This window comes from Danio rerio, chromosome 21 (assembly GCF_052040795.2).
Source record: "Danio rerio strain M-AB ecotype USA chromosome 21, GRCz13ab, whole genome shotgun sequence".
Taxonomy (NCBI): Eukaryota; Metazoa; Chordata; class Actinopteri; order Cypriniformes; family Danionidae; genus Danio; species Danio rerio.
In genome coordinates this window covers 5,074,145-5,100,892 of record NC_141041.1, presented here as the reverse complement: position 1 = coordinate 5,100,892, position 26,748 = coordinate 5,074,145, and the positions used below count along the sequence as shown (strand labels likewise).

The 26,748-nt window shown below is 37.3% G+C and overlaps 5 protein-coding genes across 9 annotated transcripts in view; 3 read left to right on the top strand and 2 right to left on the bottom strand.

Annotated features, from left to right (window-relative positions):
* The window catches only part of cdk5rap2 (CDK5 regulatory subunit associated protein 2), a 635,428-nt gene that overhangs the window by 208,485 nt on the left and 400,195 nt on the right, over window positions 1-26,748 (top strand). The gene's annotated exons all lie outside the window — the stretch shown is intronic.
* pimr166 (Pim proto-oncogene, serine/threonine kinase, related 166) lies at window positions 157-3,356 on the top strand. Its single transcript, NM_001083574.1, is given in 7 exon segments — window positions 157-489; window positions 999-1,442; window positions 1,801-1,895; window positions 2,070-2,120; window positions 2,241-2,616; window positions 2,919-3,092; window positions 3,186-3,356. Coding segments are annotated over 7 exon segments (1,479 nt in total). The 5' UTR covers window positions 157-251; the 3' UTR covers window positions 3,287-3,356.
* LOC147838714 (serine protease HTRA2, mitochondrial-like) lies at window positions 3,605-26,575 on the bottom strand. 5 transcript variants are annotated; one of them, XM_087300557.1, is made up of 10 exons: window positions 17,243-17,359; window positions 14,716-14,793; window positions 11,731-11,767; window positions 10,084-10,284; window positions 7,005-7,164; window positions 6,873-6,905; window positions 5,190-5,296; window positions 5,036-5,105; window positions 4,284-4,379; window positions 3,605-4,198 (listed from the first exon to the last, which is right to left on the bottom strand). In XM_087300557.1, exons 4-9 carry the CDS (start codon window positions 10,158-10,160, stop codon window positions 4,338-4,340), a joined length of 489 nt encoding a protein of 162 aa, XP_087156683.1. In that variant the 5' UTR covers window positions 10,161-10,284; window positions 11,731-11,767; window positions 14,716-14,793; window positions 17,243-17,359; the 3' UTR covers window positions 3,605-4,198; window positions 4,284-4,337. The 5 variants fall into 5 exon arrangements, with proteins under 5 accessions (XP_087156683.1, XP_087156684.1, XP_087156686.1 ...); XM_087300558.1 differs by lacking the exons at window positions 10,084-10,284; window positions 11,731-11,767; window positions 14,716-14,793; XM_087300560.1 differs by lacking the exons at window positions 6,873-6,905; window positions 7,005-7,164; window positions 10,084-10,284; ... (1 more) ...; window positions 14,716-14,793; window positions 17,243-17,359 and adding an exon at window positions 25,914-26,575 and having other exon boundaries at window positions 5,190-5,919.
* LOC100534990 (serine/threonine-protein kinase pim-2-like) lies at window positions 17,895-21,210 on the top strand. Its single transcript, XM_087300527.1, has 7 exons — window positions 17,895-18,344; window positions 18,855-19,298; window positions 19,657-19,751; window positions 19,926-19,976; window positions 20,097-20,472; window positions 20,773-20,946; window positions 21,040-21,210. Exons 1-7 carry the CDS (start codon window positions 18,059-18,061, stop codon window positions 21,138-21,140), a joined length of 1,527 nt encoding a protein of 508 aa, XP_087156653.1. The 5' UTR covers window positions 17,895-18,058; the 3' UTR covers window positions 21,141-21,210.
* Window positions 21,457-26,748, bottom strand: part of LOC147838711 (serine protease HTRA2, mitochondrial-like) — a 35,807-nt gene continuing 30,515 nt past the window's right edge. The window contains exons 4-6 of the mRNA XM_087300400.1: window positions 26,390-26,427; window positions 22,144-22,239; window positions 21,457-22,058 (exon numbers count right to left, since the gene is read on the bottom strand). Coding sequence (XP_087156526.1) covers window positions 21,893-22,058; window positions 22,144-22,239; window positions 26,390-26,427 — 300 coding nt within the window. The 3' untranslated portion in view covers window positions 21,457-21,892. The remainder of the gene's footprint in view (window positions 22,059-22,143; window positions 22,240-26,389; window positions 26,428-26,748) is intronic.

Here is a 26,748-nt window from a genome sequence, read left to right as displayed (position 1 = left end):
AATTGGAAAAATGTGTATAAGCAGGTGGCTGTGTGAGCACATTAAGGCGAATGAGCCAGTCAGTCTAGCGCGGGCTTTCATTAGAAGTTTGTTGTGTTTTAAAAAGTCTCTACGTAATACCAAATGGAATTGTGGAACTCTGACATCATCGGTGACAGTATAAAGCTTTTTGACGTAGCAGAAACTCTCATTAGCTTCTTTGGATGTCTAGTAGTTCAGTACTTTCTGCGATTCAACAGTACAGTGATAAAATGGCATTTTCAAAACTGATTAACCGTCTGAAGAAAGCGTTTGGTGTTAAGTGTGCGAACGAACAACCGTGTGAGCCACTCGAACCCACCGGCAGCACGACAGAGAATCACCGTCATCTGATGACCGATGACCCGGCCGTCGCTGCAGGAAAACAGGCAGGGAGACAGAAAAAGAGGAAACTCAAATTGTCTCCCATCTTCTTCGCCTGTTTTTCCAGAAGAAGAGCTACTGTTGTTGGTAAAATAGATTTATGAGCACTTTTAATTACTAAAGCATACTGTTAAACACACCAAACACATCACATAAGTGTTTAAAGATCAGAAATGAACATTAACTGGAAGACATTTTAGAAAGATAGTTTCTTAAAGCCACAGTTCACATAAACAAGACAATTCTGTCATAATTTACTCCTTAAACCTGTTTGAGGTGCTTTCAGCCATTGACTTCCACAGTATTTTGTGTTCCTACAATGAAGGTTAATGGCTGCTGATTTCAGGAATTTTCTTTAGAATTTGTAGTTTTGTGTAAAAAACAGAAAAAATAAGAATTATTTGTATTAGGATTTTTTTATTTCAGTGAGCTTTGCCTTTAGATATATAGTTTACTTGTTTGCTAATTCAATGCAGAAAAACCTTGAAGATCATCAATAAAAACACATTGAGTAATGTTTCTGCAAATGAACTGTTCAAATATCTTGTCAAAAAGAGTTGTAGAGTCATATTAATGATGTTCCTTCCTCTCTTTAGATCAGCTATGTGTGCAGGAGATCCACGAACTTCACGCAGAGCCCATCAGTAGCTCTAAATTCTTCTGCACTGCTGTGAGCAACCTGGAGCTGGAAGTTCTCCAACCTCCAGCTCTTGATGATCCAGCAGACGAAGACTTGGACTCTAAACCTGAAGTGAACAGCTTTGACTCTGCAGTGGTCATTGAGAACGACTCTGCAGAGCTTCACTTCCCAGCAGACAATGAATCCTCCCTCAGCGAGGACAGCCTGGAGCAAGAGCTTGATAGTCCTCCAAGTTCACCATCCGATGAGGACAATGAACTTCCAGTGAGCCAGCAGCTCATAACAGATGACATCTGTGACTCTGCCCTGGATGAAAACTCGAACCCTTTACCGGATCAGGTCTCACAAGAGGACTCTGCTGTGAAGTCTACAGCAGATGATGGGACCTGCTTGGACAATAGTAAGTTTATTGCTGGAGTTCAGAACATTTGTTTAGGCTCATCAAACTTTGTAAAATTATACAGTTGAAGTCAAAATTATTCGCTCTTCTGTGATTTTTTATTCATATTTTTTAAATATTTCCCAAATGATGCAGAGCAATAAAGTTGAAGTATTCAGAACTTTAAGCTGAACACTGGTATCTTGAAAATATCCAGTAAATATGATGTACTGTCATCACGACAAAGATAAAAGACATCAGTTATTAGAAATGAGTTATTAAAACTATCATGTTCTGAAATCTGACAATAATTCTGACTTCAACTGTTTGTGTTTTTATTTGGTTTATAATTTAATGACATTTTCTTCATTTTTAACAGATGACATCAGCTGCCGCTACAAACTCGGAAAGCAGCTTGGTGAAGGAGGTTTCGGCTCCGTGTATGAGGGGATTCGCATACAGGATGGTCTGCAGGTATTCATTTTTGTAGACTCAAATCCTCTGATGAAGTTCCCTGTTTAAAGAACATCATCAGAGCTTTCATTGTTTGGACATTTCTGCTGACGAATGAATCCTCTGTTCAGGATTTATGACTGAATGAAATGATCTCCGTGCACATGTTAATTGTTCAATTGTTCCTTTAAACAGGTGGCAGTTAAATTTGTCCAGAAGACCCCAAATATGCAAGATGTCAGCTCTGTGAGTAGACTACACTTTCTGTTCGCTGTGTTCAGTTATTAAAGTCTTATATTTATTATAGACCACAGGCTGTGGTCAGAAACCCTTGTTTGAAAACCAACATTATTATTTTGTTTTCAGTCATGTGACCAGCCACTTCCTCTAGAGATCACCTTGGCAAACATGGCCAGCGGTGGCTCCAGGTGTGCGAACATTATTCAGCTCCTGGACTGGCAGGTCTTTGAAAACCATTATGTCATGGTGATGGAGCGGCCTAGTCCAAGCATGGACCTGGAGGCATTCCTTGAAGTCAGCGGAGGAGTCCTCAGTGAGAAAACAGCACATACCATCATGAGGCAAGCTGTTTATGCGGCCAACGTGTGCTGTTACCGCGGGGTGTTCCACCGGGACATTAAGCTTCAAAACCTGCTGGTGAACCCCGACACACTGGAAGTCAAGCTGATCGACTTCGGGTGTGGAGACTTCATGATGGAATCAGCCTACAGTATCTTCTCTGGTAGGTGTTTTGAATAGTGTGGTCAAAAGTATCGACTTCGGTACCAATCGATTCTGACATTTAACAAGTCAATTTGAGCGCTGTTAAACACCACTGATTGGCCATTGGTGTTCACATGCTCAGCAAATATAACTGTGATGAGTGTCGGTATCGATTGGTAGTTGATACTTTTGACAACACTAGTTATGAACGAGCATAAGCATTTTTAATATACGTATTGAAAGCTGGTTAATTAGCACAGCTGAAGCCCATCTGGTATATATATATTCAACATGATGCTAAACTAAACGTCTCTCCTCCAGGCACAGAAGCGTACATCCCGCCAGAGTTTTATGAAAAAGGATGCTACCGGGCCAAACCAGCGACGGTCTATTCTCTTGGGGTTCTTCTGTTCACAATGCTCCATGGAGAATTCCCATCAGCGTATGACCTGTACTACCTCCAACATGACTGGTCCAAATTTACCCTCTCTCAAGGTGAGATGTTCATCAAAGAACAATTAAGCAAAAACGGTATAATAATAATAATAATAATAACAATAACCTCACCTCTCCATTTCTTCTTCACAGAATGCTGTGATATGATGAGGGCTTGTCTGCATGAGAATCCAGAGTGCAGAATTCCTCTAGAAGAGATGCCTTACCACGACTGGTCCATGCTGGAGTTCTGAGTCACATTAGCAGAATGTTTTGTATATTTGATTTTTGTACATGTCTGTAATAAAGATGTATTTTATTGAACTCACTTGTGTTGTGGCTTATATTGTGATCTAGCCCCAGTGTTGTCAGATTGTGTGGGTTTAAAATGGTTTTGTATGGGGTGACAACAATTTGGCATGAGGTTTGAACAGCATCCAGTCCTTTCCAACACACACTGCAGTTGACACTGGCGTCATTACGGCGCACTTTTAGAAATACACTTTTTCAGAATGCTGTACAGCGCTGACCCAAAACCTAAACATATCAGTCACTGCGACATCAGCAAATCATCCATAAATATTCCAATGGTTTATTGTGAAATCAGAGCTGTTCAGAAAAATGTATTAAAATACAAACGTCGTAACATGAGAATGTGAGACTCAATACAAAACATCAGCATTTTCACAATAAGAGCACCCAGTTTTATTAAGGTCGTTGAGTGTTTGTTGCCATCATGACAATCCTAAACAAAATATTCAGTGATATTCCTTCAAATCAATACTGATAGTGTAGTTTGCGCAGACACACTGAGGTTTATCCAGTGTACAGAAGTCTGAATCATCCACATTATTTCATACGCTTCCAGAAACACGTTTACTACACGAATGTCCAGCGTTTGCTAAAACTCTTTAGATGATTCCTTTCTTACAACATCTCCAACTATGACAGCTTCTCATTACTCACCATTTCTTAATCTTACTAAATACTTGACTTGATGTCACTCTGTGGACTCTGGGGTCATGTGCAGCATGAGCAGGCCGGCCCCCCGGCGGACCACCACATTTAAGCTTTCGCTGGTCCTCACAGCATTATATATCTCCTCCGACATGTTCACCTTTACCCCATTGATCTCAATAATAACATCTCCTGGCTTCATTCCGGCTCTGCAAAACAGAAAACAGGAAATGACATCATCAATAGGGTGCCTTAATCAACAGCTGATAACATCATGTTCAGAGAGCAGCACACCTGTTGGCTGGAGATCCTACAATCACACGGTGGATGAGAACTCCATGAGAAACATCAGGGAAGGACGGGTCTCGCATCCTTAGCTCTTCGATTATACTGAGGAGGGGAAAAAGAGAATTTAAAGATAATAAAAGACTCACTTCAGCGCAAAGTTTACAGTTTAAGGATTGATTGATAAATAGATAAGGTAGATAGATAGATTCATAGATAGATTGATTGATTAATTGATAGTTTAATAGACAGATCAGCAAAACAATCAATATTACATTTGCTTCAACCAAAAACACTTCAATGTCTGTGGTTTAATTACTCTTGCTGATAACATAGTAAAAACATCCGAAAAGCATTATTCCAATAAAACATTTGTTTTTAAGTTGTTTTTTCTGTCACTGCAACACAGAAAGGCCTTTGTCCTGCCCTTACATTTCAGGTAAATCTAGACAAGGTTGACTGTGATTGGCCACTTCTCATATCATTTAAATCACTGCTTCGGAATCACGGTAGTTTGTGCGGGTATTTTTGCATTAAATTGTCACAAAAATTCACAAACATTTTTATTTTTCGGGCGTGAAAATTGCATACAAATTCTCCTTGATAAATTAAGCACTTTTCAACAGAACAAGCCAATTTTCCAGGTATTCCAGCACTTGAATTTCTAAGAGCCAAATCTAGTGGCATATAACAAAAATCTGTAGATTCCATAATGTATGAATTTTGCTCTCCTGTAAAATTGTAATAAAAGTGTTTGGCACCTGGGGGTCAAAGTCAACATCATCACTCCAATGTAACGCCTTTTCCATCCCGATTCTCCAAACCAAGACTCTGAAAAAAAGACCCAATAACCATCTGTCAGTGAAAAAAAATGATGTCACAGACAAAAGCAAGCAGCTGTGAGGTCATTCTTACTCTTTGTCTGCAGATCGGTCAAGGAAGAGACGGACTCTGTCTGAGGGAATAGCGAAGGAAATCCCTGCTGTCACTTTCATGGTATTAGTGCCGATGACCTCACCATCCTGAAGAGTACAAACATGATACATCAGTTTATTACATAAGGCTAGAGTATGGCCAGTACAATACAATATTGATGAACATTTGAAAACAATTCACGTTCTTAAAATGGCAGTCATGAAGCTCTGTGTTGCTCTGAAGGTTCAGCAATCTGTAGTCAACTACTAAATGTGCACTAATAACTTTCTCCTTCACATTATTGTACAAGGAGGGTACCACCGTAGCTGTGAGATACGTTCTACTTGGGATTTCGTAGTGTGGTTCTAGCACACTAATTAAATGCCTAAAACCAGAGTTTTCTACCCCTGAAAAAGGTTGCATGTCTGTGGCTATAAATACTCCTACTCTAATACTCCTACTATTATGCCTACAATTGTCTTTGCTTGTGTTGAGTTAATTGGAAGTTTTATTCCAAATGAAGACAGGAGAGTAGTTTGTGTTTCACTTGTCAGTTTAACAGATAAAGTAATGATTTTGTGGACATCAGTAATCTAACTATTTGCCTTAATCTGATTAAAACAACAATATGACTAAGGTGTTTACATGAGTTGCTTTTTGAATGTTCCTTTCATGATCCCGTTTTACATGTTAAAGCACATAATACGATTAACGTCATTGTGTCACCACGCTATCCACGTTTCCTCCGGAGTGTCATGTAATTTTGGGGAGTTTCATTCTTAATTTGTCGACTTTAACTGCAGTTTGGCACTTTCATTTTCATTCAAGAACATTTCATGCGTGCCCCCCACGACAAACGACATATTGGATCCGAGGAACTGCTAGAAGAGTGTAGTTTTAAAGGCCTACTTCGCCATCTGAATAACAAGGTACACCAATTGCTTACTTACCAAATCCGTAGAGACAGGACAATCAACGTGAACTGGATTTGCGTTTTTTTTAATAAGAAGACGAGTGGCAAATCTGGATTTCACCATTTATAATACAAAAAGCTCTCGGGTAAAAATGTTCCTTACAAACATTTTGGTTGCGTGTTAGAAGACCACTGTAGTCCACAAATGTGGGTCCTTTCTCATCGCGGGAAAATGAAACAAAACCTTTGTTGTGGCACGTTTATAAACAACACTGACGACCCATGTCTCCGAACAATTCTTCTTCTTCCACTTGTTTTATTTACAGTTAGCAACACAACGTGGCGTCTATTGGAATACTGTAACAGGTAGTTTTTGAAGCTATCATGCATATTAATAAAGCTGCACCTCATTCACAATAGAGCGAGCTGATTGGTTCGTCTTTCTCTTGAATTAATGATGAAAGCTCAAAGACGTCACATTGTACCCGCCGGTACAGACAGCCAGTCTCCATGCTGGAACTTACACAAGGAGCTCGTGGCCTTGACGTAGCTTCAAAATTTCTTTTCAAACCGGAAGAACGAATTTGTTCGAAATAACGCAAAAACAACCAATTTTCTCTTTTATTGTGAAATATATGTATCCTAATAGTGTTTTTAGCAGCGTGGAACATATATATGATTATTGACATCTCAAAAATGTGTTTCGGTGTTTCGTGACCCTTTAAACCAAAAGGCAGAAGCAGTTTTTTGAGTAAATGTCAGCGACTCACCAGGTTTATGAGAGGCCCTCCTGAATTTCCAAACTGTAAAGCAGAATTGTGATTGAGTGATGGAATGCAATTCATTAAATGATGACATACATTTTTTTGCATGCAACACCACCCAGTTTCCAGTGCTCTTACATCTATGGTAGCGTCCGTCTGGAAGTAGTCCATGTTGGAGTTGGAGAGACCCAGTTCTTTACTGCCTCTTTGTGCAGAGCTGACGATTCCAGATGTGATGGTGTTTTTAAGAGAAAAGGGGCTCCCCATGGCAACCAAGACGCAACGTTGGTAGAGGATTCTGGGACAAGACAGAGAACACAATGACACTATGTCAGACTATATGGCCATGTACTAGAACTGTGGTAAAAGAAAACTGTGAAAAATCAATTGCAAAAATGGCCTTCCAAACATAAAAGCCTCCTCTGTTACTGTTGGTTTACCTAAAATTGTTGACTATAATATTCTGTAGTTGCTGTAATATTACTGCGTTTAAAAATCTGAGGATACAAAACCAAATGTCACTAAGGTTATCACAATTTCGAGTTTATTTCCATATTTGTATGCGGCCGTTCCTCCTGAAATATTACAGTGTGTATGTAGCCTAAATACAGTATAAACAGATTAATGGGTTAACACCAGGGCTTGACATTAACACCCACCAACCGCAGGTAGACTTTAGCTGTGGCGGATTAGAAAGCCACTCCCACTAGCCACTTTGGCTGGTCGAAAATCATTTTTAAATTGTATTTTTTTTAAAAGTAGGGTTCAACAATAAGGATGAACCTCTAGAAATGAGAAGCAGCCCGACTGACAAAAACAACTGTTCACGCAAGCAAAAGAAAGCAGATGAATACAGAATGTTATGTGATGCGCGCAATTTTTTAAAAGCGTGCACGATCCCATTGCCCTGCGTGAAGCAACCTTGACTGGAAACACAATGCTGCGATCGGTTCTGTTTGAAATAGACTTCACAAAAAGCGATACACATCCACCATTTTCAAGAGCTCGAGATAAAAAAAAAGAAGGTATTTTATGTATGCAGCAGCGGTTTCAGCTTTAGCTTTAAACAATCTTTGAACAGATTATTAATGGGCCTAACGTTAACTGTGTGCGTTTGATCATCCTTTTATTATTGCACACGGTATGTTTTTCACCTGCTTTCTTTTTGTTAATATGGTTTAATTATCATTCTTTTCAGTAACATTGATTTAATAGATTAAATTTAATGTATAGTTAACTGCTGATCTGAGACCTTGGTCTTGGAGCTAGGACAGACTACTTTTCATAGTTTTAGACAGGCTACATGACAATAATTGTTATTTAAGTTTTATTTAATAAAAAGTGTATGCATATTATAACATATATTTCGCTAGTTTTTAAAATTTTAAAATTATTTAACATTTTTGGCTAAGAAATATTAATTAATTAATTTATTTATTTATTTTCCAGTGTGGTCAGAGAAAAAATTGGTACAACCTTAATGTTGAGCCCTGAAATAATTACAAAGCAACACCATGAAACCACTACAGCTCATGCTCATTGAGCAAAGTCATACACAACACATCTAAATCAAGTAATTTTGCAAATATATTTTCCCAACAACAAAAGTGAAAATGGCGAGTGGCTAGTAAAGTTGAAAAACTACTAGCCATAGAGGCTGGTGATCAAAAAAGTTAATGTAGAGCCATTAAAATATTAAAAATCATATTGACCTCACACTTTTAATGTACTAACAGTGACACAATTTTGATTCTATAGGTTCAATTCTTAAGTGAACAAAGTTCAAAAAGAAATTACTCATTTTATAAAGACCTTTTACTAAAAAGGTAAATTAATGAAATAAAATAAGTCCTTGCTCTTACCATATAAAACTATGACTCAATAAAAACAATGATGCACCGATACCATCTTTTTGGAACTGATTCGATTTCGATCCCAAAATTGTGAGTATCGACCAATACAGATCCGATCCTGATACTGTGCCATTTTTTTAAGCATAATACAGTTTCTATGGTGATGTGGTCCAGCTTATGTTTCCTTTTTTAATAGTAAGATTTTTCTTTGAACTCTGCAACAGGCTACCACTATTGACTCTAATCAAAACACAAACTGGTCTGTTAAATAAACTATTGATATAAATAAAATTACAGTCAAATATTCAGTTTTCAGAGCAGCCGGTACTAGGCTAAATAATTTTCTGTTAATTAAAATCTATATTGTGCCTGTCAGTTTCACTTTTATTAATTTAATCAACAACTTTGACCACAATGAGCCAGGCTTACAAACTACCCTAAAAGTATTCCCCTCGAAAGAATAAACTCAGTCGGAAGGATGAGAAAACAGAAACTTTTAATGTTACAGAATAATTTTACAGAGCGGCACACGTCACATCAGCCGGTGTGTGAATGAAGTGCTTGATGCATCACTGAGACACCGTGCAGTCCTCCGTTATCTGCAGACACTTCCAATCCAGAACAGCAGTAAAAAGGGAAGAAATCAGTGTGTTAAGGATCTGTCCAATGTATTATTGAGCCTTTTCTAGTTTTAAATTTCAGGTAGGCCTACTTTGTGTGTGAAGAGCAGGTAATAACCCACTCAGTTCCAGTGTTGCGAATGCGATCTGCTGATCTAACTGCTACATGATTTAGAAACAGAAATGAACTCGTCGTTTCAAGTCGAAATGAACCAATATAATATATATTATATTATAATAAATTAATATAATGTAATATAATAAATTAATATTTATTTAAATTAACAGGAACAAATAGTGTTGGAGAAAGTTTTTCATGTTGTCATGAACGTGACACGCAGTTTGAATTGTAAATAAACGGAGAATGATTGACAGGCGCAGCGGAGGGAAGCGCAGAACTGAACATGAATTTAACCATGTGAATATTGATCTGCACTTCACATTAAACTATAGAATGGCTTCAAAACATTTGGGATACAGTAGGCCAACAAGACAACTTTCTACCGTCTTATAAAAGGCTACCTTTCTGGCTTTTGTTTGCTTATAAATTACACAGAATATAGAGCACGTGCAAGATGGGATTTGGATCGGTACCAGCTGGCTGATACCCGATCCAGTAAAAATATGCAGTATTGAACCAATATCCAATCCAAGTATCAGGATCGATGCATCCCTAATTAAAAAATAAAATATCCCCAAAATATTAAATATGTTAACAGTACAACCTCAAAGCTCCGTCTGTACCTTAACATTGATTTTGATGGTGGCGATGTCTGCAGCCTGGTCCACATCCTGAACTGTGGCGTTGTAAGTCTCACCATTGGTCAGTTTGACACGAACACCACGCTTGTTGACCACATGGGCATTTGTCACTATCAGGCCATCACTAATTATTATAAAGCCAGAGCCATTCGAGATGGGAACCTCACGGATAGAAATGTTGTACTTTGATAGTCATTGGCTGCTAATATGATTTCGCTATTTAGAGTTTGCAAATAATACTTTTATGAAATTATATTATTAAGGGGAAAGTCTGAATCTGCGAATATAAAACCAACTTTACTTCTATAAAATATGCTGATAACCACCTTTTTGCTAATTATTGTTTATATTTGTTTTGTTGGGTTTCAGACAGATACTTTATTTTGTAAATTGATATTGACATACATATACACATGAAGACTTTTTTTCTTTATCACATCTCAATATAGAATACTGGGAGCCTGCCTGTGCAAACTGGAACTTAAACAACAGTAAGTACTGTACATCTATTTGTTTCTCAATATAGTAACGTTACTTTTAATACAAAATGTGTCACATGTTTAGTTGCTAGCTAAATTAAAGATTTGTTTCCATTTTTATCAAACCATTTAGTAGGGTTTTTTATCTTTGTTTATAATATTTTTGAGCAGATTGGGGTCTGTCATGGGTCAGACATTTTGTAATACAATATTTAGTATTGGGATACATGCATTTGTCTATGTATTAAATGTCTTTTTCCCCATTTCATGTTGCCTAAATATTTTTTGTATAAATAAATCCAGAGGATGAAACAAAATGCACAGCAACAACCAGAGTGAGCCAGAAGAAGGCAGCAGAAGTTATGACGAGAATGACAACCATGAACAACAGAGTGTTTTCCTTCTTTCACCGGCTAACTGAGAACTTGGATTAGGTGAGACACTCTTAATAGTTGTATCAGCATTCAGTCTGTTTTAGTTTATTAGGAATACCTAAAACAAATAGTCTATTCTGTCCTGCAGTGAATCACCCCATCACAAATGCTACAATGTTCTAGTGGTCATGGAGGAGGGGAGAGTGAGAGATTGATTCCTGAAAGACACACGTGATCGATGAGTATCCGCAATGATCCAGTGGGCTAGCCTGACCACCTGCCGTTAACCTTTCAAGTCTCTGGTGCCTAGACTGCGGCTTTGCACAAGTTTGGCTAGAGGAGAACTGGTCGTGGCCAACTGAGCCTGGTATCTCTCAAGAGCTTTTATTCTACACTTTTGTCAGTTGTTGAAGTTTGTTCCATGCCAATGTCGCCACTGGCTCGCTCGGCTTCGATTGGTGGATCGGTGGATTTACTCTTCAGTGTTTGGACTTTCAGCAGTGACATTTACAACTTCAACTCTGAAAACTGGACTGAAGCAGCTTCAATTTACAAGAACTTCTATGTTAAGCTGTTTTGACATCATTGATCTACATTGTAAAAGTGCAATAGAAATAAAGATGAATTGCATTTGATTAATAAAGGGACTGAGCCAAAAAGAAAATAAACGAATAAATGAATAAAGTATTTTTGTGAGGCTTTTAAATTAAACTCAATAACTTAAATTAACAGTGAAATCAATAGTAAAAATAAAAATGATTCCATCATTTACTCACCCTCTGCATATTTGAACTCGTTATGAGTTTCTTTCTTCTGTTAAACACAAAAGAAGACATTTTCAATAATGCTGAAAACCTCTAGCTATCGACTTCTATTGCAGGAAAAATAACTACTATAAAAGTCAATGTTCATGTTTTCAGCATTATTAAAAATATCTTCTTTTGTGTTCAACAGAGTAAAAAAAACTCATCAGAAATGATGACAGAAGTTTCCTTTTTGGGTAAACCACACAACTACTTGCAAATATGCTCAGTTCAGTTTATTCTTCTTTTTTTTTTTTTTTACAGAGCCCCTATTATGGGTTTTTGAGAATGACCTTCCATGTATTGTGTAACACAGCCCTAAGTGAAGTGAATTATTCAGCTAAGACTTAAATCTGCAAGTGTGCAGTGTTTAAAACTGTTGATTCATTTATAAAAGAGTCAACTCGCAGTGCTTCAAATGAATCGTCTTGATAACGAGTCTTTACCTGTGCCGGCGTGACCAGGAAATGGAACTTAAGCCCCGCCCAGGGCCGGATTTACCAATGGGCCTTATAGGCACAGGCCCAGTGGCCCGAGCGCACTTGGGGCCCCTGCGAGGGGGGAGAAGAAAAAGACAATTTCGGGGTGTTTTTTTAGGCTAACTGCAAATAGCGCACCTAGTTGGAATAAGCTATTCACGCTTTCCGCCCATCGATGCTTGATTGACAAAGACAACATGAGTAAAGAGCAGGGCCAGACGGAATCTGCGGACGTTTTTTGCTATTTCTGTGGAGAATTTTGGTAAAAATCTGCGGATTTCTGTGCAATTATTTTGGGAGTATCCAGCGGAGTATCATAACTTACACCTTAATATATTAAATAAAAAGTAATAAATTACTGAATGAAAACTGAATAAATTCAGATTTACACATTTACTCAAGTAAATAAACAGAATTAATGATAGGCTAAAGATCTGCGAAAAATCTGTGGAATTCTGTGCGCGCAGATTCCGTGTGGGTCTAAAGAGCTATGCAGCATCACAGCCTGAGTGGCGTACCTCGTAATGTGCACAGCAACATCTTTTAACACAATTGATCATCAACCCGGTTCGAATTCACCATCTGCTGAACTTGTGCTACTTTTTTTCTCCCCATTACATATCAGATTAGAAATATATTTATTTTCAACAGGAAGGAAACATTTTTAATAAATAATGCAAATGCGATATAAAGTCAAGTGCCTCGTGGGTATTTAATAATGTTTAGCCTTAATAAAGGTGCCTCCTTCTCTGTAAAAACTATATTGCTCAGACAACTGTATTTTATCTGAGCAAAAAAATCACATATAACTATTATTATTATGTTTAAATTGTCTTTCTTTCTTTAACTAAACAGAATGCTGTAATGGGTCAAGTGTGGAAACATCAGTTTTGAAATAACCCGCACTTAACTGAGCGGACTGTAGTGTAACGTTAGTATTTATCATGTATCAAAAATGAGTGGACAAGTGGATTTAGCAAACGCGAGAGAAAGAGGAGAGGAGGCATCTTTATTGAGGCATTTTCCATACACACCTTCTTCAAACAGACCCATGATCAGGAGGATGAGGGTATAGAAGAAGACGTTATGGTAACGTTAGATCAGTAAGCTAGCATTAACCAGGCGGAGGAGGCTAACAGCAGCGCAGCGCGGACTGGATTCATCGTGAGAGAAACAGATAGAAAAAGGAGAGAGAGAGGGAGAGAGAAAGGCCCCGAAGAGGAGAGAGACCGGAGAGGAGAAGAGGTATAGTGTGTGTGATTTCGGATACTTTTAGGTTTATAATCAAGTTGATCTATGCTGTTTGCCAACTCTTCATCACGAGAAGAGTAGAGAGAATACAGGGAGAGGAAGAGAGAGACAGTAAATCATTAATAAGTGTGTGTATTATTGGAGAGGCATTGTGTGATATAGCCTATGCCATGCAAACAATATGCTCTATCAGTTTGTAAAAGCTCTACATTAAAACTACCCTTAAAAAATGATATATAGTACTGTTTCAGTGAACTTGTACAAGTATACTAAAAAAACATTCATTTTATTAGTATTTTTATTCAATGCTTTGAAAAATAAGTTAAATCTTTGTAAATACATATGTACTATATATCATTTATTTAAATATGTGGGCAACAAATTATAGATTCATTTTAATAAAAAATATTATATTATTATTATTTTTTAAATTCAACTTTAGGGGTAGGGCCAGGTAGGGGGCCTTACAAGATAATGTGCCCAGGAGCTCCTGAGTTCTTAATCCGGGCCTGGACCCGCCTATTTGTTGCACGCGCAATCCCGGGAAAATTAAAAAAACCAGCCCCGCCCACAAACACAGTAGCAAAGAAAAAGAAGAAGGACACTGCAGCAGACGCCAGTTGAATCATGTTGCGAAGACGCTGTGCTCTGAAGTGTGAGGGGAAAGTTAGTGTTATTTTCTCTACTCAAAGATGAAACAGTGAAGAGTCAGTGGTTGAGGTTTATTTTGGCAAAAATACCTCAACATTACAGCCCAGGCTTGTGCTGTGTTCCTGTCATTTTTCTGATGAGTGCTTTAGATCAGAAAAGTCTGTTGACGTATGGGACTTTGTCAGAGCTCGAACTTTACAGTACACAGTTTATGGATCAGTTTCTTCCTCTATTTCACAAGTGTAAGTATGTGCAATTAAAATGGTTGCCTCTTTGTTTTCTCTACAAATTATGTATTTAATTGTTTTTTGCTACTTATAACCGCTTGTAGTGAATCTGGTTAACTCTTTATATTCTCATATCACGTCTAATGCCATGATGAAAATGCGATGCATGCCGCTTTGTTTACGGATTTAAATGCGTTTGCATTTAAATGCACAATCCTCTGGCACTTGTCGTTGCTATGGCCATCATCAGTTTCCGGGATAAATAACAAAACGGGAGGGTGGCGGGAGATGGGTCTGAAATTACAGGAGACTCCCGAAATAAAAACGTGAGTGTTGGCAGGTATACTCACACATACACTCTGCACTCTGACTACTTCAATATTGTTGATAAGCCATGGTGGCCATTTCTCTCCATCTCACGCTGAACGCTGTTGACCAATCACAACAGAGTACAATAGGACCAATCAGCGCAGATTAGCATCGCGTTAGGGAGGGGTGTAGAAACAAATTAATTGCTAAATAATCATATGAGAGTCGCTGCCATAATTTGGTAAAAATAAATGCATATTCTAAGACAATGAAAGTGTTCTTTGACCTTGAATGCACATCAGCCTGTTGTTGGAGACCCCCCCCCCACCCTTTTTAATGTATAATAGGGGCTCTTTAAATCCATTCAGACAAACTCCGGGTCTGACAGAAGAACTTTTAGCTTAGCTTAGCATAGATCCTTGAATCAGATTAGACCATTAGCATCTCGCTCAAAAAATTCCAAAGAGTTTTTAAAGTAAAACTTGACTCTTGTGTAGTTAAAGTATGCACCAAGACTGATGGAAATGAATAGCTGCTATGTTCGAGCTTGACATGGCTAGTAACTATACCTATACGCCTCTCGGGAAGTATACATGGGCATTCTGTTTGAATGGGTAAATCAAATTCTTCAAAACTGCTTGCCAAGATTACGATTACATTAAATATTATGAAAAACCAATAAAATTAAACAGTAACTGTCCTTTTAGTTTCATTTATAAATGTCCATATCACACAATATCTGCAGAAACTCACATCTAGTCCAAGCCCCTCCCCTGGAGAATTGTCATTCTATACTGATCGCTGATTGGCTCATGTACTAAATGGTGGGCTTTATTTGCCATATATCAATCACTGATTGGCTCCTGTACTAGAAGGCGGGGCTTCATTCGCCTATTGACTGTTTCACTTTTCCCATTCAAAAGTATACGAGTGACACGTCATGTGTATTCTATAATCTTTGCTATACTCTCATTCTGCAGTAATAATCAAGGATTTTGGACTATTTGTTAGACCCAGAGATCAGCTGAACGGATTAAAATTATCAAACACAACAGTTTAACTCTGAGTGACTTGAAAAATGAGCCTATTTGCCAAAAAGCCTTCCTTTAAATACGTCATAATTAATATAAAACAAAAAAAAGTATATTGTTTCCTTTCATAACTTAAATTACAGTCAATGTAACTGCATAGAGACTCAAAATGTGTGTGTGTGTGTGTGTGTGTGTGTGTGTGTGTGTGTGTGTTTGTGCGTGTGTGTGTGTGCGTGTGTGCGTGTGTGTGTTTTTATAATCAGTGAAGGACCACTGACTTCTCAAAATATCACAAGAACGCAAGCATGTTTGGAGTAAATAACAACAGAATTTTCACTTCTGGCCTTTTAATGATTCCTCTCTCTACAGCATATCTCCAAATTAATCAAAAATCAACCCTGAAACCTGTTTCCAAAAATCATCAGAAAATTTACAAGTACAAAAAGAACATTTTTGTGAATTTATTATTATTATTATTATTATTATTTATTATTAAATATATTGCAGGGATAGTAGTACCTGTGTAATATTTTGAAATGAATTTCTTCTACCTGATTTGGGCGTAAAAATGTATTGTTGACCAAATATCATCAATAAATGGGAAAGAAAAATATCGTTTCCATTTCAAAATGTCTTTCAGGAAACATGTTCCACCAATGCGTAAAGCACTTTGAGTGTGCAGGAAACGTGCTATATAAATGTAAGGAATTATTATTATTAATTATTATTTATTTATTTCTATGTGAAACACTTTCATGAGCCCATTTAGCCAATAAGACAAAAACATAGTTTTACTAAAGTAAACTTACATTTAACCTCAAAAAATAAACCTGACTGTATTTTTTGTAGTAAAGTCGAGGTTAATTGGGTTAAATATGCCATTTCAGCCTGCAGAATGGCATTTCAAACTGTGGCCTAAGAAAAATATAAAAAATAAAAATCGAGTTTCTGTAATATTAAACTAAATAATTTCTCTCCCTGTATAGTTCCTAAAGTTAACTAGACAGAAACAAATGTAAGTTAATTTTAACAGAATCACTCAAATAGCAATTAATCTGACTGATGTTAACGTTAAAGGTTTGATCAAGCTTTTAAGTAAAACAATAGATAGTTTAAAGTTACAGTACCGTTAATATAACATTAATATTTACATTAAGTTGCATCAATGTTAGCATTAGCATCAAATGCTAATAAGCGCTACTAGCCTGTGACATACAGTAATAAACGTAAGATCTAATTACACTTACTTTAATATTCATTGGTTTAATTTGTAATTGTTTATTTTATTTATGTTATTTTTTCTTTTTAACTTGCATTTTTCACTAAGTGAAGGCGGGGACTGTTGACTAACGTTAGTAGCTCTAAATTAGTTGACTGGAATGCTGTGACGGTGTTAGCATGTAGCATGTTCACACATAAAACAAGTACAGTTCGCAATTAAAACCATTTCCTACCTTTTGTTGTAACTTAATAAAATCTACTGCAATTAATGTCAACAAAGAGGTTTAATCCACAAGAATTTGATCATTATTCCTACCTGTTCACATCGGTTCAGTCCTTATTTAGGCTAGAGTGGGTTATTTTTTGAGAATGAATCTATGATTTAAATGAATTGTGAGAGTCGATTCATCCTTGACCTATTCATAAATACAACAGTTGCTTTGTTGCTGAATAAATGTCTTATTCACTTAAGACAGTGTCCTACTACCACCTACTGGCGGTTTCAGGTAATACATGGATAACTTCATTTTGTTGCATATTTTTCTTTTTAATTTATTATTTGAAGCATTATTCATTTAAAAAAGAATTCACAAAAATAACGAATTTATATAATCATAATATATAAAATATAATATAAACGATAATAATAATACTGTTAAAATGATAAATAATTGATCATGAAAATATAAAATAACTGAAATGAGCTACTCAAAATAAATGAATCATACACACACACGCATACGCACACGCACACACACACACACACACACACACACACACACACACACACACACACACACACACACACACACACGCATAAATATATATAAACATGGTAATAATTCTAATAAAAAGCAAAGCGCAGAAAAAGTTGTGCATGACAGAAAAAAAATACATAGGTCTAAGTGCGAAATTAATTTAATTAATAATTTGAAAAAATGTGTATATAATCAGGTGGCTGTGTGAGCACATTAAGGCGAATGAGCCAGTCAGTCTAGCGCGGGCTTTCATTAGAAGTTTGTTGTGTTTTAAAAAGTCTCTACGTAATACCAAATGGAATTGTGGAACTCTGACATCATCGGTGACAGTATAAAGCTTTTGACGTAGCAGAAACTCTCATTAGCTTCTTTGGATGTCTAGTAGTTCAGTACTTTCTGCGATTCAACAGTACAGTGATAAAATGGCATTTTCAAAACTGATTAACCGTCTGAAGAAAGCGTTTGGTGTTAAGTGTGCGAACGAACAACCGTGTGAGCCACTCGAACCCACCGGCAGCACGACAGAGAATCACCGTCATCTGATGACCGATGACCCGGCCGTCGCTGCAGGAAAACAGGCAGGGAGACAGAAAAAGAGGAAACTCAAATTGTCTCCCATCTTCTTCGCCTGTGTTTCCAGAAGAAGAGCTACTGTTGTTGGTAAAATAGATTTATGAGCACTTTTAATTACTAAAGCATACTGTTAAACACACCAAACACATCACATAAGTGTTTAAAGATCAGAAAGGAACATTAAATGGAAGATATTTTAGAAAGATAGTTTCTTAAAGCCACAGTTCACATAAACAAGACAATTCTGTCATAATTTACTCCTTAAACCTGTTTGAGGTGCTTTCAGCCATTGACTTCCACAGTATTTTGTGTTCCTACAATGAAGGTTAATGGCTGCTGATTTCAGGAATTTTCTTTAGAATTTGTAGTTTTGTGTAAAAAACAGAAAAAATAAGAATTATTTGTATTAGGATTTTTTTTATTTCAGTGAGCTTTGCCTTTAGATATATAGTTTACTTGTTTGATAATTCAATGCAGAAAAACCTTGAAGATCATCAATAAAAACACATTGAGTAATGTTTCTGCAAATGAACTGTTCAAATATCTTGTCAAAAAGAGTTGTAGAGTCATATTAATGATGTTCCTTCCTCTCTTTAGATCAGCTATGTGTGCAGGAGATCCACGAACTTCACGCAGAGCCCATCAGTAGCTCTAAATTCTTCTGCACTGCTGTGAGCAACCTGGAGCTGGAAGTTCTCCAACCTCCAGCTCTTGATGATCCAGCAGACGAAGACTTGGACTCTAAACCTGAAGTGAACAGCTTTGACTCTGCAGTGGTCATTGAGAACGACTCTGCAGAGCTTCACTTCCCAGCAGACAATGAATCCTCCCTCAGCGAGGACAGCCTGGAGCAAGAGCTTGACAGTCCTCCAAGTTCACCATCCGATGAGGACAATGAACTTCCAGTGAGCCAGCAGCTCATAACAGATGACATCTGTGACTCTGCCCTGGATGAAAACTCGAACCCTTTACCGGATCAGGTCTCACAAGAGGACTCTGCTGTGAAGTCTACAGCAGATGATGGGACCTGCTTGGACAATAGTAAGTTTATTGCTGGAGTTCAGAACATTTGTTTAGGCTCATCAAACTTTGTAAAATTATACAGTTGAAGTCAAAATTATTCGCTCTTCTGTGATTTTTTATTCATATTTTTTAAATATTTCCCAAATGATGCAGAGCAATAAAGTTGAAGTATTCAGAACTTTAAGCTGAACACTGGTATCTTGAAAATATCCAGTAAATATGATGTACTGTCATCACGACAAAGATAAAAGACATCAGTTATTAGAAATGAGTTATTAAAACTATCATGTTCTGAAATCTGACAATAATTCTGACTTCAACTGTTTGTGTTTTTATTTGGTTTATAATTTAATGACATTTTCTTCATTTTTAACAGATGACATCAGCTGCCGCTACAAACTCGGAAAGCAGCTTGGTGAAGGAGGTTTCGGCTCCGTGTATGAGGGGATTCGCATACAGGATGGTCTGCAGGTATTCATTTTTGTAGACTCAAATCCTCTGATGAAGTTCCCTGTTTAAAGAACATCATCAGAGCTTTCATTGTTTGGACATTTCTGCTGACGAATGAATCCTCTGTTCAGGATTTATGACTGAATGAAATGATCTCCGTGCACATGTTAATTGTTCAATTGTTCCTTTTAACAGGTGGCAGTTAAATTTGTCCAGAAGACCCCAAATATGCAAGATGTCCGCTCTGTGAGTAGACTACACTTTCTGTTCGCTGTGTTCAGTTTATAAAGTCTTATATTTATTATAGACCACAGGCTGTGGTCAGAAACCCTTGTTTGAAAACCAACATTATTATTTTGTTTTCAGTCATGTGACCAGCCACTTCCTCTAGAGATCACCTTGGCAAACATGGCCAGCGGTGGCTCCAGGTGTGCGAACATTATTAAGCTCCTGGACTGGCAGGTCTTTGAAAACCATTATGTCATGGTGATGGAGCGGCCTAGTCCAAGCATGGACCTGGAGGCATTCCTTGAAGTCAGCGGAGGAGTCCTCAGTGAGAAAACAGCACATACCATCATGAGGCAAGCTGTTTATGCGGCCAACGTGTGCTGTTACCGCGGGGTGTTCCACCGGGACATTAAGCTTCAAAACCTGCTGGTGAACCCCGACACACTGGAAGTCAAGCTGATCGACTTCGGGTGTGGAGACTTCATGATGGAATCAGCCTACAGTATCTTCTCTGGTAGGTGTTTTGAATAGTGTGGTCAAAAGTATCGACTTCGGTACCAATCGATTCTGACATTTAACAAGTCAATTTGAGCGCTGTTAAACACCACTGATTGGCCATTGGTGTTCACATGCTCAGCAAATATGACTGTGATGAGTGTCGGTATCGATTGGTAGTTGATACTTTTGACAACACTAGTTATGAATGTGCATAAGCATTTTTAATATACGTATTGAAAGCTGGTTAATTAGCACAGCTGAAGCCCATCTGGTATATATATTCAACATGATGCTAAACTAAACGTCTCTCCTCCAGGCACAGAAGCGTACATCCCGCCAGAGTTTTATGAAAAAGGATGCTACCGGGCCAAACCAGCGACGGTCTATTCTCTTGGGGTTCTTCTGTTCACAATGCTCCATGGAGAATTCCCATCAGCGTATGACCTGTACTACCTCCAACATGACTGGTCCAAATTTACCCTCTCTCAAGGTGAGATGTTCATCAAAGAACAATTAAGCAAAAACGGTATAATAATAATAATAATAATAACAATAACCTCACCTCTCCATTTCTTCTTCACAGAATGCTGTGATATGATGAGGGCTTGTCTGCATGAGAATCCAGAGTGCAGAATTCCTCTAGAAGAGATGCCTTACCACGACTGGTCCATGCTGGAGTTCTGAGTCACATTAGCAGAATGTTTTGTATATTTGATTTTTGTACATGTCTGTAATAAAGATATATTTTATTGAACTCACTTGTGTTGTGGCTTATATTGTGATCTAGCCCCAGTGTTGTCAGATTGTGTGGATTTAAAATGGTTTTGTATGGGGTGACAAAAACTTGGCATGAGGTTTGAACAGCATCCAGTCCTTTCCAACACACTGCAGTTGACACTGGCGTCATTACGGCGCACTTTTAGAAATACACTTTTTCAGAATGCTGTACAGCGCTGACCCAAAACCTAAACATATCAGTCACTGCGACATCAGCAAATCATCCATAAATATTCCAATGGTTTATTGTGAAATCAGAGCTGTTCAGAAAAATGTATTAAAATACAAACGTCGTAACATGAGAATGTGAGACTCAATACAAAACATCAGCATTTTCACAATAAGAGCACCCAGTTTTATTAAGGTCGTTGAGTGTTTGTTGCCATCATGACAATCCTAAACAAAATATTCAGTGATATTCCTTCAAATCAATACTGATAGTGTAGTTTGCGCAGACACACTGAGGTTTATCCAGTGTACAGAAGTCTGAATCATCCACATTATTTCATACGCTTCCAGAAACACGTTTACTACACGAATGTCCAGCGTTTGCTAAAACTGTTCAACTCTTTAGATGATTCCTTTCTTACAACATCTCCAACTATGACAGCTTCTCATTACTCACCATTTCTTAATCTTACTAAATACTTGACTTGATGTCACTCTGTGGACTCTGGGGTCATGTGCAGCATGAGCAGGCCGGCCCCCCGGCGGACCACCACATTTAAGCTTTCGCTGGTCCTCACAGCATTATATATCTCCTCCGACGTGTTCACCTTTACCCCATTGATCTCAATAATAACATCTCCTGGCTTCATTCCGGCTCTGCAAAACAGAAAACAGGAAATGACATCATCAATAGGGTGCCTTAATCAACAGCTGATAACATCATGTTCAGAGAGCAGCACACCTGTTGGCTGGAGATCCTACAATCACACGGTGGATGAGAACTCCATGAGAAACATCAGGGAAGGACGGGTCTCGCATCCTTAGCTCTTCGATTATACTGAGAAGGGGAAAAAGAGAATTTAAAGATAATAAAAGACTCACTTCAGCGGAATGTTTACAGTTTAAGGATTGATTGATAAATAGATAAGAAAGATAGATAGATTCATAGATAGATAAATTGATAGTTTGATAGATAGATTAGCATAACAATCAATATTACATTCGCTTCAACCAAAAACACCTCAACAAAACATTCATACTACTTCAGTCGCATAGAGTGTGACAAAGGAAATGCTGTTAATTTGCAATGCATTGAATTAAAGGTGCAGTAGGTGATTGTCCTCAGAAACATTTTAGTTGTGCTGGTTGAAAGTCTCTTCACAGTCCAATAGTAATGATTAAAGTAAATGATCTAAATGTGTTTTTATGTATTTTATATTCTGGGTAAAGCATAAAACTAAAAAATGTTCATCCAATTAAATATTGTCGGGTCGACATCTCCCGTAATTCAGATAAGTAGCTCAAACTGTCAGCAAATGCAGATTTCAGGCCGTGTGGCTTTGAATCACATTCCCTCCCTGCGGTCCAAAGATAATAGGCTGAGTGGTTAGCATTTTGGCAGATCCCCTACTGCACCTTTAATTATTCACAGAACTGTTCAAATCAATACCACAATTGAACTCATGTCATTTGGGACAAAAAAATATTTAGTGATATTGCTCAATTCTACATTATGTATACAAAACTAAAACCTTAAATATAAATATTTTTTTGCCCCAATATCTTGAATTTTACAGGGCTCATACAGGCACATCCTAATGAAAATCAAGGACTTGATTTTAAATTTTTACCTATTTTTATTTTCAAGACTGACACGCAACGTACTAAAACATTGCATAGGAATTTATACAAATAAAAACCATAATAATCATACTAATATAATTAATTAATCAATTGTGTATTAATAATACAATAAACTTGCACTAAATATGCTTGTAAAAATGTTTTTTTATACTATTACACTGCTAAAATAATACAAGTTTTAGTAAATAATACTAACATTGGGTAAAAGTACAAAGTACTCTTTTAAAAACTACTCAGAGTACTAGTTAGATATTTTTTTGGAGAAAAAAACTCAGATTTTCATTTTGGCTCTTTTTAAAAGAAATGATAATAAATTTATTTGAATGGTTTAATTGCTTGAATCACAAAGCTACATATATAAAAATGTGCACTAACAAAGGAAGTATGGTCGATTTTTCCTTCCATGACAATTAATCTTTTTCAATAGTACTGGCAAAACAACCCCACACTCTATAAGGCCATAGAGACACATTTTGTCCATTTTTTAAACAATATTTTCAAGTTTTGAAAGGTTTAATTAAAGTATATGATAAAAATATTTCAATTTAGCCTTTTATTTACATATTTTACATCATTTTTCTTATTTGCTCATTCTTGTCTTTACAATATGGCAAATTTGTTTCTTAAATAGCTGTACAGCACATGGAAATATTATTTTACACTTGATCTTAAACTGAAATAATTTTACAAGAAAGACTACTACACTGTCAGTAATAAAATAATAAAGCAAATGTTGTTTAACTCTAGGTATTTGAATTATGACAACACTACATTTTTCAAAGCAGTGTTTGAAGAGTCTTATTGTTTATTATGATAAATGTAACAGCAGATTGCTTTGACCTGTAATGCCTGTACAATTCAGTGATGCTTTAAGACAGATCAGAATACAGCTATAATGTATAAATCCCACAAATACCCCAAACAGAAACATTTCTAGCATAATTCTTTTGTCTTATACAAGACTTTTGTCTTGACGATACAGCCAAATAAAAAGTCTGTACTCTAAATACTAAATTTAGTCAAGGAGCTAAGATAAATAATTTCTACTTTAATATTGAAGAGATAGCGATTGTATACAGTCTGATCACATACACGAGATGATGAGAGGACTTGCAGTTAATTTGAAAAAGCCTATTTAAGAGCTCGCATATCTGTTTTTATGATTAATGTACATGACTGCGCTCTCATGTTAAAATAAAGCGCTGGATACGTTTGCAGAAATGAGTAATTGAGCAATACCTGCATTCCCACGCCAACATTTAGAGGAGTGACAGACAAGTCAGAAGAAGAGAGCGGAGAGAAGAGAGAAAAATGTGTGTGTAGATCGTTGAAATGGCAGGAAGTATGTCCGTGGTTTAATTACTCTTGCTAATAACATATAGTGAAAACATCCCAAAAGCATTTTTCCATTAAAACATTTGTTTTTAAGTTGTTTTTTTCTGTCACTGCAACACAGAAAGGCCTTTGTCCCGCCCTTACGTTCAATGTAAATCTAGACAAGGTTGACTGTGATTGGCCACTTCTCATATCATTTAAATCACTGCGTCGGAATCACGGTAGATTGTGCGGGTATTTTTGCATTAAATTGTCACAAAAATTCACAAACATTTTTATTTTTCGGGCGTGAAAATTGCATACAAATTCTCCTTGATAAATTAAGCACTTTTCAACAGAACAAGCCAATTTTCCAGGTATTCCAGCACTTGAATTTCTAAGAGCCAAATCTAGTGGTATATAACAAAAATCTGTAGATTCCATAATGTATGAATTTTGCTCTCCTGTAGTCAATCTGTAGTCAACTACTAAATGTGCATGTGTGATTTCATAGCGTGGTTCTAGCACACTAATTAAGGCTGTGTACTATGTACAGTTGCCTCGAACCGGGCCAAAGCACGCTTGTCCCCCCCCTCACATCTCCCCCGACGGCCCTCACCCACATTACAATCGGGCCTGGGCAAGCTTACGTCATCGATGCTGCGCTGTTCAGTAGAGAAGCGCTCTCGCTCAACACAGTGGAGATTTCTCTAGTTATATCGTTTCAGTCGTTTGTTATGCAGTGACATGCAGTCAGATATTTCGCCAAACAGTCCTTAGGGATGCGATGACACTCAGTCAGATATTTCGGCGAACAGATCCACCACTTTTGGCGCTCATAAACAATCATAAAGCCCTCATGCTGTAGGAATTAGGAGGTTTGCTGAAGGTGGGCAGCTGTCGTACAGTGAGGGGTTTGCATATTTAATAAACTACGGCAGTTTGCGTTCATTGAACAGTAAGAATTATTAATTAATCCATATGAAACAGTCCCTTAAGAGTCAGGTCTCGCTTTCAGTTTCAGGCTTTGGCGTGTTTTGCACTCACACTACAAGCGTACCACACCAAAGCCCAAGTAAACCACGCTCAGGCTTACCTCTTCCAACCGGGTCAGGGTTGGCCAGGTAAACCATGCCTGAGCACAATTCAGCGCACTCACACTTCTCAAACGATCCGGGAAACGGGCCTGGACACGGTTCGGATAGCATAATGCGAGTACGCCCTAAATACCTAAAATCAGAATTTTCTACCACTGAATAAGGTTGCATGTCTGCGGCTATAAATACTCCTACCACGCTTGTATTTGCCTTTGCTTGTGTTGAGTTACTTGGAATTTTTATTCCAAATGAAGACAGGAGAGTAGTTTGTGTAACACTGGTCGGTTTAACAGATAAAGTAATGATTTTGTGGACATCAGTAATCTAACTATTTGCCTTAATCTGATTAAAACAACAATATGATTAAGGTGTTTGCATGAGTTGCTTTTTGAATGTTCATTTCATGATCCCGTTTTACATGTTAAAGCACATAATACGATTAACGTCATTGTGTCACCATGCTATCCACGTTTCCTCCGTAATTTAGTCTCATAATAAGTCTCATGTAATTTTGGGGAGTTTCATTCTAAATTTGTCGACTTTAACTGCAGTTTGGCACTTTCATTTTCATTCAAGAACATTTCATGCGTGCCCCCCATGACAAACGAGATATTTGATGCAAAGAACTGCTAGAAGAGTGTAGTTTTAATGGAATTTTGGATACCGCACATCATATGGGAGACAAAAAAAAACCTCCGCAGAGAATAGTGTCAAGCAGCCGTGTGTGTAGAGATCATCACGTTACAAAATGTGGCGAAAATCCTACAAGATGGTAATAGTTTGATTAAGGTGTTTACATGTTTACATTTGGAGAGCAGCATTTACAGCAGATCTTTCAGTCCATAATACTGTAGTGATATTGAAAGAGTACTGCTGACGATACTACCTTTGCCATCTGAATAAACAAACAAAGAACACCGATTGCTTACTTACCAAATCCATAGAGACAGGACAATCAACGCGAACTGGAACTGCTTCTTTTTTTAAAAGAAGACGATGGGCAAATCCAGATTTCACCATTTCCAGATGCGAAAAGCTCTCGGGTAAAAATGTTCCTTACAAACATTTTTGTTGCGTGTTAGAAGACCACTGTAGTCCACAAATGTGGGTCCTTTCTCACTGCGGGAAAATGAAAACAAAACCTTTGTGGCACGTTTATAAACAACACTGACGACCCATGTCTCCGAACAATTCTTCTTCTTCCACTTGTTTTATTTACAGTTAGCAACACAACGTGGCGTCTCTCTGAATACTGTAACAGGTAGTTTTTGAAGCTATCATGCATATTAATA

Coding starts and splice junctions, on each gene's coding strand:
- LOC100534990 (XM_087300527.1), top strand. CDS start 18,059: ATGTCTAGTAGTTCAGTACTTTCTGCGATTCAACAGTACAGTGATAAA. Junction 19,752..19,925: donor GCATACAGGATGGTCTGCAG/GTATTCATTTTT, acceptor TCCTTTTAACAG/GTGGCAGTTAAATTTGTCCA. Junction 20,473..20,772: donor AGCCTACAGTATCTTCTCTG/GTAGGTGTTTTG, acceptor TCTCTCCTCCAG/GCACAGAAGCGTACATCCCG.
- LOC147838714 (XM_087300557.1), bottom strand. CDS start 10,160: ATGGTGAGACTTACAACGCCACAGTTCAGGATGTGGACCAGGCTGCAG. Junction 6,906..7,004: donor AGACGGACGCTACCATAGAT/GTAAGAGCACTG, acceptor TCTGCTTTACAG/TTTGGAAATTCAGGAGGGCC. Junction 5,106..5,189: donor GACCGATCTGCAGACAAAGA/GTAAGAATGACC, acceptor TCTTTTTTTCAG/AGTCTTGGTTTGGAGAATCG.